We start from the raw sequence: 11391 nt of genomic DNA, 5'->3' as shown, positions 1-11391 counted from the left end.
TTTGAAGCAAGTTTTGCCTAAAAAATTCAGTATTATTTAATTAATTCAGATGTTCAGTTTTTTATTATCAAACGCGTTTAAACATATTAAAATCTGAATCCATTAAATTTAAGTGCTGAATCGAGTTATCAAACATGGCCTAACTTTTTGCTATTGATTATTAGTTTTAACAGAAAAACTAATGGTGACACTTTAACCCAAATCATAAGCAGGTTATATATCAGTTTTTAAACAATAAGAGGGTGATATGATAAAGCATCGAACCACAGGAAGGTAAAAGATAATTTAGCCAAAAAAATACACAAACTTAAAACCAATTAAAACCAAAACTTTCAAGTGCAAGTTACAACCTATTTTTAAACTAATTCTGCATATATGGATAGATTTCGTAGTTGATTTTTTAAAACTAATTTTGAAAATAACACTAACCAGAAAAGATAGGTGGAAAGCACGAAAAGAATCATTTTGGATTTCCTCTTTGGAAGAATTATGCTGCGGTATTCTTCATAATTCTATGTACACGTCCATCACCACGTTGCATGTTAGCGGAGGAACACGTCCATCAAATGGGCAGGGAGATAGAGTCAATTGCAGATTGCAAAACGAATTGGGACAATTATCAGTCTCAGATTCATGTACAGGTCACTGAATTAGCAGATGTTCATCCTTATGGATAGGACTGTACATACAGTACTTTACAGCCGCAGGGCCCGCAACATCTGGGTTACGCACAATAGAATGCTACAATCTTTTGGCCTCTATCAGTTTTGTAAGGTTTCATTCTTTTAGTCTTGATTTTTGTTTCTAAGCAACTTGGACAATTATCTAAGAGCATATAAGATAGCAAAGATCCTGCAGCCTTTCTTCTGAGAATTCGATGGATGGGAAAATTCTGAAATTGCCATTTCTTGAACAGGTGATTGTGAGTTGCTCTGTGCTTACTATGCTCTGCATCTGCAATTGAACACATAACAATTTGATTCAATCTTCAAGTGTTTCCTCAGCCACTTTCACAAAGTAAGGGTGTATTTAGAATAAAAATTTCGTGCAAAGCGGAGGGTAAAAAAAAAAAATCTGAAATTTCACTTCCAGTAGAAGGCTGCTAAAAAGCTCTCAAGCTAATGCTGGAAATAAGAGCACGCAAGACAGAAAACCCAAGTTTTGAACTGATAAGGAGAACTAACTAAAGAGAATGGAGGAGATCTGACACTGCTTTTATCCACCTTTTTAAGCAATTCAGAAGCTAACGTTGGAAAAATTGCTGCTATTGCACAAAATTATAGAATCCGAAAATTATGCAGAAAATGAAAAAACACAGAATTTCACTTCAGTAGTGAAGCTGCTGGATATTTCTCCTACTCAATGCTAGAAATGAGAACGTGCAAGACAGAAACCCAAAGTTTGGAACTCGCAAGAAGAACTAAACAGAATTGCAGACATCTGACATTGCTTTTTATCCTCTATTTTGCGGAATTCAGAAGCTAAAATTGACAAAACTGCTATATCGTTGAAACAAATAGATAAGAATGAAACAGGTTAAACTTCAGGTTTTAGAAATAAACTATCAAGTTTTGACCACATTATGTACCTCACAATGCATTGGTCTGTTGCTGCAGCTCCACCATTTGGAAGGAACACAATCTAAATATTGGCACGGCCTACAGTATTGGTTTGCATCCATGCCGTGAAGAACTCCAATGGTAAGTCCTGCAACTCTGAATGCCAAACTCATGTCGGACCATAAGTTCAGAGCCACTAAGCATAATCTACTAAAATGACAAACAAAAAAGAGAAAGGAAAACTTACAAAATGCTAAAGAAAACTAGAGCAATGATTCTCAGAAGAGGCTTGTCCAATTTGTTCCTCACTCTAACAGCTTGTTTAACATCAAATTCAAATAAACCAGCTTTGTTATGAGCTGCTTTCCCAACTAGAGGTTTGAAAAGAAGCACAAAGCCAACAAGAAACCCAGATAAGAATCCTCCAAAATTAGCAAAGTTGTCAACGTATGGAATAAGCCCAAGGAGTAGATTAATAGAGATGATAACAGAGAGTGCCAGAAGAGCTGCAAGCTGCATTAACCACATGAGTCATTAGAAGTATAGTTGAAGGTGAACATTAATGTGAGAATCAGGAAAATAGGAGACCTTTTTGGTATAAACTTTCCAGTTTCTCATAAGCCCAGATAACATCATTCCAAGGAGCCCAAATAGTGCTCCAGAGGAAGTAACTGAAGGTCTATGTTGGATAAAAAGAGCACCAAGCAAACTACCAGTTACAGCTGAGATCAGATAGATACTTCCAACCCTCACTAGCAAAAGAAAAAAAAAAACTTAAATAAATAAATAAACAAACAATAAGGCATACATTAAACTTCTCCCAGATGAATTCATGCAGGAACCAATCCATGCAAATCAACAGCAATAAAATCTTACCTGGTCCAAATTCTTGCACTAAATGAACTCCAACATAGATGACACTAAAGAGGTTCACAATAAGATGGAAAACTCCTGCATGCAGCCATGGGCTTGTAAAAAGACGCCATAATTGATGACGTTCTGTTAGAAGAGTCTCTTGAAGAGCCCCCATTTTATTCAGTCTACACCAGGAGGAACACATAAAACCATTCAGCAATAGAGGATCACAACAGAAACACATATTCAACAGGGAGAAATCTGCGTGCTTATCCTTGTTCTTTAAATTAAACTTTGAATGAGACAAACTCCACAAGGTTAAAGCATGAACTGAAAAATGTGTTTGACAGGTAAAAACAAACTTTACTGACAAAAGAAGATGAAACAAAAACAAAGGATCAAGCACAATTTAACTCTGCAGACACCAAACTATGGCAAACATATGGCAGAAGCTCAAATACAGCCAGACAACAGGCCAGAATTTGATCTTGAATCACAAATAAGTAGGCATGAAACAAAATGAACTACCTCTTCCATGATTTCATTTACATTCTCAAGAAGAAGACAAAAAAGATTGTTAAACTCCTCTTACCAGGAATACTCTGTCATACCTATTCTCCAATGAATCAATTCATATGTCTAATATTTGTCATAGTAAGCTACCAAAAGATTTCTTTCAAACAATATTGCTGAATTATGACCAACAGAACATTCTTCTATGCCAAAACGGATAATTCAGCTATCTTCAGAACAAGCACAGGCAGCAGTTAAAAAAAAGAAAGCATGGAACTACCGCAAATACACCCTAAATTCAATGCAGCATACAACTATACAGACAAATTTAGTTGTGATTAGTCCAGCAACAACAGATGTAAAACTTCAAAAATTAAACAGGCAATGACCAAAAAAAAAGAGAAAAAGAATAGAATTGGGAAAAAAAAGAGAGGAAAAAGGTGAAGTACTCAGAAAGTAGTCCTTATGCAGTAAATGGGACCAATTGCTGTTAGAAACTGATCCTATTATAGCAATCAGACACTAACCCCGTTTTCCCAAACCCATAATTAACATCATTTTAGTTAATATTTCAGATTAATTTAGAAATTTCACGCAAATGGAATATCATAACAAGTGGACAATTTCCATTAACAATCAGTTCAACCATTCATGGCCAACAATGGTCCTGTTTTCTCTAGACAAAGGCCTGATTGATAACAACAATTAGATACTTGATTCAAATGAAACTTTTACCATCGAAATAACAAAAGATATCAGCTAGCAAAGGTCTTTAAAGAAAAACAGAGCAGCGCGAAACTCTGAAATAAAAAAAAAAAAGAAAAAGAAAAAAGAGAAGCAGTCAATCAAGAAACCCTTAATAAAAATTACCACGTTAAGATTGAAAAAATAAACAAGTTCAGAAAAGATTTATTATCAGAGACTCACGTAGAGGCGGAAGGGCCAAGAAAAGGGTTCTCAGAGAGGGGCTGAAAGGAGAATCTTCCAAGAAACTGGAAAGCGCATCGATGGTGAGACACGTGCCTACAGTTATTGACAGAAATGGTGGCCACAAAGACAATGAAGTGGAGAATCACAATAAGAGAAATCACCCAAGTGTTCTCTCTCCCTTGCCTGATGTGTCTGAAGAGTGGAAAGGGCACTCTTTCACTCTGTTCTTTAGGCAACTCTTCCGCTGTTAAATCTACCCAAAATCCGGGCTGCTGCTGCTCCATATTCTTGTGCTCCTCCAGCTGCGGCGGTGGCGGTGGAGGTGGTGGCGGCGGGGGCGGCGGAGGAAGGGGGGCTAATGCCGCTGATGACAATGGCGGTTTGATATCTATGGAGATTTGATCTTTGGTTACTGAAGCCATAGTTGTTTTTGAGAGCTTTTAGTTGGGTAGTACAGGTGGGTTATGGATGAAAATCATTGGGATTTCTGTAAATGGGAAAATCAATGGCGGTGGGAATTGCCTGAGAGGAAACGGTTTCAACTTCTCGGGTTATGCGTATTTCACATCGTCGCTGTTTGGGGTTTAGGCGGGTAGCTTGAAAGTGAAGTTCAAAAGCCGTCGGATATGGGGCACGAACGATGTAGCCTGCTATCAATTGCTTCGGTGTGTATGCATTGTGGACTGTGGTATAGTTTTGGTCATGTGGATTAAACAGTTTTGGGTAACTTTTCACAAATTTCATATGCTTCATAGAATGGCAATTCAATCATTTAAGTTTTTTGATTGTTGAATTGGTTGAGCAGATTGTGCAATAGTTTAATGCAATTATTGAGTGCTTTATTAATTTTCAAAAACTTAGTGCATTTGTGTGACCTAGTACATTTGCGTGAAGGAGTTGGTTGTATTGCAAACTTTTGATAAATAGATGTTAAGACACAATTAATATCACAAAGGAATTTGTTTTCCTAACCGTTGCCGCAATAATCCACATCTGTTTGAACCTTTTTCATCTACTTAAAGTTTTGTTCCAGTATAGTTATGCAGCTTTTTAGATTTCGATTTCCTCTTATTTCACTTCTCTTCAATCCCTTACTTTCTTCAATTCAACCCTCGATATCATTTTTTAGACAAGATATAATCCTAGTTCTTGCATATAAAAGGAGTGAAGATTAAAAAAAAAAAAAGGCAACAAATAGAGATATAGAAGATAGAAGTTTGAAGAAAAATTATAAATTTGATACTATGTGAGTTTAAGAAGAGTTAACTAACAAAATAAGAATGGAAATAATTTTTTTTTTAAGAAAAAGGAAAGAAGAAAGTGCTTACGTATAACGACAAGAGTCTAAAAGGAAAAGTAATGGTATTCTGTGCATGTTATGAATTAGAGGTAAACTAGGCAATTTTCACCATGCAGTGCATGGTAGGTGTTGTCCACACCACTCATAAGGTTTTTATAGATAAGGATGCTAAATTTGTTAACTATAAACTGTTAATAGAGTCTGATGAATGAACGAAAAGGAATTATTTTATGGATTTTGTTGTTGTAGGATTTGTGACGATCCCACCTCTCCCTGGGACGTACCCTATGGTTTAGCGGACCGTCTGTCCAACTCTCGCCAGGACTCACTCACTCTCATCTTCAAGAAAACAAATTATAATTTCAAACGTAAATGAAACAACAGTTCCTAAACTTGGAATGTACATTTATACTCATGTCTGTCTCAAACATTCATACATTCCCAAATATGACAAAAGGTTCAAGTACTAGTTGAGCTTCAGACCCTAATCGAGCACTAATGCGAGTACAATCACAAAAGTCAAAAACTAGACGACACCAATTTGTCCCAATCTCACACCTATGCTCGCACCTCCTGTAAGGAAAACAAAACTAATGGGGTGAGTCAAAACTCAGTAAACTTCCAAAACATCTTGCAAAACCAAGTAGCAAGTTGGCTATTATATAAAACTTGAAATATCAAAGTAGCGTGCATAAAAATTCATAAAAGTTAGCAATAACACTCCAAGTAGCAAATTGAGTAGATATTCAACATTTCCAAGTATAAGGATACAGTCGCTCTTGCAAACTAACTCGGCCATAGGCCATAGCTTGTCAGGAAATAGTTAACACTCTGTCAACTTTCAAAGTAGTGCAATCAGTCCAGTAGAGCACCACTTAATTCCAATCACCATCCACCAATCAAACCCCCTATCGAGGCCGGACTCCAATATTAACTGTGGTGGTAATACTCGAGTATACTGAATCCAGTGGATTTCATAATAAACAATAAATAGTACCTATGGTTCGCTAGTCACCTCGACCAAACCCTTACTGGTTCGATTCGACTAACTAACCAATAGGGTTGGGATCCCAGACAATAATCAAGTCACGCACATTTATATCAAACCAATTGCAACCAATGGACAATAATAAGTCACATTAGGGCAAGTGTGATAAAGAACACCCTTACCCAATTAAACAAGTCAAGTATTATCCAATCACACTTACAAAGCATTGCATTCCAGTATCAAGTTCGGTCATGCAATTTGAATCACTCACCAATGGTTTACTGCTTTTCAAAGCCAAGCTTACGTTCAGCCCCTGGCTAGAGTCAAAATGTACGATAAAATATCGTGTAACCACTTGTAATCAATTAGAGTTTCAAAATATATGACCTTGGTTTAAAGAAAATCAAGTAAATAGAACACATTTAAGTAGTAATCATAATACTTAATAAACCCTAAAAATATGTGCTTGCTCTTTTGGTTTCGATAAAGAAGCGATTAAAACTTTTAAGTTCGTAATTTGGTGTAAGCAACTAGAAAATCTTTTTAAAGTGGCCGTTACTTTGTCTTTGAAAAATGTACACTTTTGGCAAAATTTCAGCTTATAAGTCACCCACAAGGTCAACTTAAGCATCTCTAAGTAAACTAAGTCCAAATCGATCACAAGTCACACCCCTACTTCCACTTTCACTTACTTACTCCACAAGAAGAAAAATGGGCAGCACTTCCCCAATTTTCCTTAACTTTTCCTCCTATTTTCCAAGCCAAGTTTCACGTCAAATCAGCTCAAATCAATGCCACAAGTTATAAGGTAAAATCGGTTTTTATACTAGGCCACAAAACCATCTAATTTAGGCTTATTTCTAGCATATAAACACCATATATCAAAGTTGGAAAATTCTCTAATAAAGCTGAAATTTTAGAACTAAAGTTGGAAATTCCTATTTGAAAGCTAAAAAGTCAAAATAACGCTACAAATCTTTATACAAGTCCATAACAAAGCTAGATACCATCATATCATGGATGAAAAATATAAAACAAGGCTGAAAAAGTAAAACCCTAGGCTGAAATTTCACCAATCTTCACCAATCTAGGTTATCATCCATATATTTTCCAATTTCAAGTCATCTTCCCCATAAATTGCAAGATAAGAAAGAGAAAGGAAGTTTTCCAACTTAGTACCTTCAAATCCCTTGAAGAAAGTGAAGAACCAAGGCTTTTCTCTCCAAAAACTCTCCACCACAATCTTCCTTGCTACTTTAGTGCAACTTTATTTTGTTTAGATTTGTGGTTCTTATTGTGTTAATCTCAGTCCATAGCTTTTGATGATTACAAAACAAATGGATGTTACTAATATTCTTTCAACAGACCTTTTCAGAAATGGAGCAAAACAGGTTCAAAAATTAAGCACAAAAGATACTGAAACTGTTGTCGGACGCACAAGAAGACTGGATCGGACGTCCGACAACTATTGCGCAACTTCAGACGCATGAAAAACTCCACCCTCGGACGTCCGAAAATATTAAGTCATTCCTGCTAAGCTCATTGATCTCGATCGGATGCACATCATCAGAGCACCAGACGTCGGACAAACATTGTGACACTTCGGACGCAAAGCTTTGGAGGCATCGGACGTCATAAAGAATTGAAGAAGAATTCTCTGTTTCATTTCCTACTTTTGGACGCATACACTGAAGGCACCGGACGTCCGAAATAATTCAAGAAGATTTCTTGAGCTCACTGCCCACGTTCGGATGCAAGAAATTGGTCTACCGGACATCCGACACTAACAACGGCTAGTTGACTCTTCAACTGCCTTCTATCCATTGGGAGTATTAATTGAAGAATTTTTTGGTCACATATAAATAGAACAAAGTCAACTACTTTAAAGCACTTTTGCACATTGAGATTACATCAGATCAAGAGTGATTTTAATAGGAAAATACTCTTCAAAGAAGATTTGTAATCTTAGTTGTGTAAATTTTGATAAGTTTTTCTAGTGTGATTCAATTATTTCAATAGTGTAATTTTGTGAGAGTTATCCGAGTGATAGTAAAACTTCCTTGCTTGATCAAGTGTGGCTTGAAGTAAGGAGGAAGTGATCCTTCCTTTATACACAAAGATTGGTTGTAAGTTGATCAACTTGAAGAAACTTACTCACTAAAGTGATATTCAAACTCAAGAGGAGTTTGGTATTTGGTTTGATATTCTATCTCTTTTACTTACTATCTTGCTATATAAATTGTTCATCTTTTCTACTCACAAGCACTTGTGCTTTCTCTTTAATTGCTTCATTGTGTGGTTTTTTAGAAAAAGAGGGCAAATACTCAAAAAGTGACTCACAACTTGGCCAATTTTTAAAACTACCTAATTCACCCCCTTCTTAGGTTGTTTTCGATCCTTACAATTGGTATCAGAGCTTGGTCTCCTATAGATTAAGTTTAATCGGCTTTGGAGTAAAAATGACAACCAACAATGCCATATTTTTTGAAAGACAATCCGTCACTAGACCCCCAATGTTCAATGGATCAAATTATGTGAGTTGGAAGGAAATGATGATTATTTTCTTACAATCTATTGATATCGAACTGTGGTTTATTGTCAATGAAGATCCATATGATGCCTCTATAGTTGATGAAGTCACTCATAGACTAAGACCAAAAACTAGAAATGAGTTGACTGATTATGATAGAACCCACCTCACTTTGAATGCCAAGGCTATGAATGTGTTATACAGTGCTCTAGATTCAAATGAGTCTATTAGAGTCAAAAGCTGTAGATCTGCAAAAGAGATTTGGGATAAATTTAAAGAAATCCATGAAGGGAGTGAGAATGTAAAAGAACAAAAGAAATTAATACTAGTTACTAAGTATGAATCATTTAAGATGGAATCTCATGAAAACATTGATAAGATGTATTGTAGATTCAATGATCTCATTAAGAACTTAGAAGTGCTGGAAAAGGAATACTCTCTAGGTGAGAAAAATAGAAAAATTTTGAATACTTTATCCAAGGATTGGGAGAGTAAAGTGACTGCCATTGAAGAAGCTAGAGATCTAAATTCCACGCCTATTGAATCTCTTATTAATTCTCTAACCTCTTATGAGATGAAATTCAAGTCCAAGGTGCAAAAGGAAGAAGATGCAAAGGTGAGAAAGAGTATTGCTCTAAAAGCCTCGCAAGATGAAGATATGGAAGTTGATGACAGTGATATTGCACTCATCACAAGAAGCCTCAAAAGAATTCTCAACAAAAGAAGATTCAGAAAAGGAGGACCTAGCAATCCATTCCCAAATCAGTTCAACAACTCAAGAAACAAAGGGAAGTAAGAGTTCAATAAAAAGCAAACTAATAAATCCTTTGAATGCGGCCAATTTGGACACTACGTGAGTGAGTGTCCAATGAAGAAAAAGAAGGAAGATAAGGTTGAATGAAAACCAAAATTCAACAACTTTCAAATTACATGGAATGATTGCAATTCAGAAGGTGAAGTCGAAGAAGAAGAGAAATCTGCCCAAATGGCTTTCATGGCCATTGGTGATGATGAGGTAACTACTTGTAACTCTCAACTTGATAGTGATGATGAATCTGATGATGATATTAATTCATTTATAGAAAGACTGCATAATAACTTGAAAGAATCCTATGCTAGAAACAAGGAACTAAAACAAAAGATCAATTTTCTAATTCAAGACAATACAAACCTTTTTCGACAAAACAAAAGTCTGAAAAATGAAAATGAAAACCTGAAAATGATTGAAAATGATTGAAAATGATTTACATGCTGAACTTGATAGAAAAACAAACTTCTGTGACATGCTAAAAAATGAACAAGGGAGTTTGAAAAGAAGAATGGATGATCTTAATCAATTGCTTCAACATAAGAAACAAAACTGTTTTTAAAAGAATGATACAAAACATCATTTTGGCATTCATGAGAAAAGGTTGAATTCTATTGCAAACGAATTTACCATTTATAAGAGAAGGCAAATCAGATTTGTTAAACCTGTCCATGCGAATAATTCACTAACTATGTGTAGCTTTTGTTGTCAAATTGGTCAAATGAAAAGTAATTGTTATGTAAGGAAGAATATGAGAAATGGCATGAAATGCATGTGGATAGTTAGACATAATGCTAACTCTTAAGGACCCAGAAAGTAAAGGGTACCAAATATTATCTTGTGAACTCTTGTGTAGGTTAACTTGATGAATATTATTAAGGAATCAAAATGGTTCATAGATAGTGGATGTTCAAGACATATGACTGGTGATCCGTCACAATTCATCAATCTCAAACCAAAATCAAGTAGAAAAGTAACATTTGGAGATGTCAACAAAGCTAAAACAATTGGAGTAGGAGATGTTGGTAAGGATGGTCAAACTTTTGTTCACAATGTTCTCTTAGTTGACAATCTGAGTTATATCTTGTTAAGTGTTAGTCAATTATGTGATAGAAATCTGTTTGTGTTATTCAAAAAGTATGAATGTCTTGTTCTTGACTCAAAGTTTAATCCTATTTTCAAAGGAAAAAGAGTTAATGATATGTACATAGTCGTTCTTGAAAATGTTGATTCTTCTAGTTTTAAATGTCTTAAAGTTGCAAATAAAGACCCTTGGTTGTGGCGTAGAAGATTTTGTCATTACAACATGGATTTGCTAAAAGAAATTTTCAAAAAAGAGCTTGTTAGAGGCTTGCAAAAAATTAAGTTTGAAAAGGACAAAATCTGTGATGCTTGCCAATTTGAAAAGCAAGTCAAAGTTTCTTTTAAACCTAAGAAATGTGTTTCTATCACAAAACCTTTGGAACTTTTACATCTTAATTTATTTGGTCCTACACAAACTACTAGCTTAGGTGACAAAAGATATTGCTTTGTTGTTGTTGATGATTATTCTAGATACACTTGGGTGATGTTTCTTGCACACAGAGATGATGTTTTCAAAAACTTTGTTTCATTATTTGCAAAAGTTCAAAATCTGATTGGGTTGAAAATCATCAAGATCAGAAGTGATAATGGCTCAGAATTTCATTTTTTGTGGCTTTTCAGAATTTTGTGATAACAACGGAATTACACATGAATTTTCTATTGCAAGCGTTCCTCAACAAAATGGTATTGTTGAAAGAAAGAACAGAACACTTCCATCATAATCAAATAATATTGTTAAAGGCTACTTCTTTCTATTGAAATGTTCATAGAAATTTAGTATAAAATTGGACTTACTGATAAATTAGAGTGGCCTTTGATAACGGA

The 11391-nt window shown here is 35.3% G+C and overlaps 1 protein-coding gene across 1 annotated transcript; it reads right to left on the bottom strand.

Annotated features, from left to right (window-relative positions):
* Positions 1-595: 595 nt before the first annotated feature.
* LOC113688921 (inactive RHOMBOID-like protein 8) lies at positions 596-4555 on the bottom strand. Its single transcript, XM_027206751.2, has 6 exons — positions 3855-4555; positions 2436-2599; positions 2148-2311; positions 1807-2072; positions 1589-1715; positions 596-954 (listed from the first exon to the last, which is right to left on the bottom strand). The coding sequence occupies exons 1-6, from the start codon at positions 4277-4279 to the stop codon at positions 826-828; spliced, it is 1275 nt and encodes a 424-aa protein (XP_027062552.1). The 5' UTR covers positions 4280-4555; the 3' UTR covers positions 596-825.
* Between the last annotated feature and the right edge of the window lie 6836 nt (positions 4556-11391).

The sequence above is a fragment of the Coffea arabica genome, chromosome 1e (assembly GCF_036785885.1).
Source record: "Coffea arabica cultivar ET-39 chromosome 1e, Coffea Arabica ET-39 HiFi, whole genome shotgun sequence".
NCBI classification, from domain to species: domain Eukaryota; kingdom Viridiplantae; phylum Streptophyta; class Magnoliopsida; order Gentianales; family Rubiaceae; genus Coffea; species Coffea arabica.
This window is presented reverse-complemented; position numbering and strand designations above follow the sequence as displayed.

Coding starts and splice junctions, on each gene's coding strand:
- LOC113688921 (XM_027206751.2), bottom strand. CDS start 4,279: ATGGCTTCAGTAACCAAAGATCAAATCTCCATAGATATCAAACCGCCA. Junction 2,600..3,854: donor CTTGGCCCTTCCGCCTCTAC/GTGAGTCTCTGA, acceptor CTCCTGGTGTAG/ACTGAATAAAATGGGGGCTC. Junction 1,716..1,806: donor CTAGTTTTCTTTAGCATTTT/GTAAGTTTTCCT, acceptor TTTGGCATTCAG/AGTTGCAGGACTTACCATTG.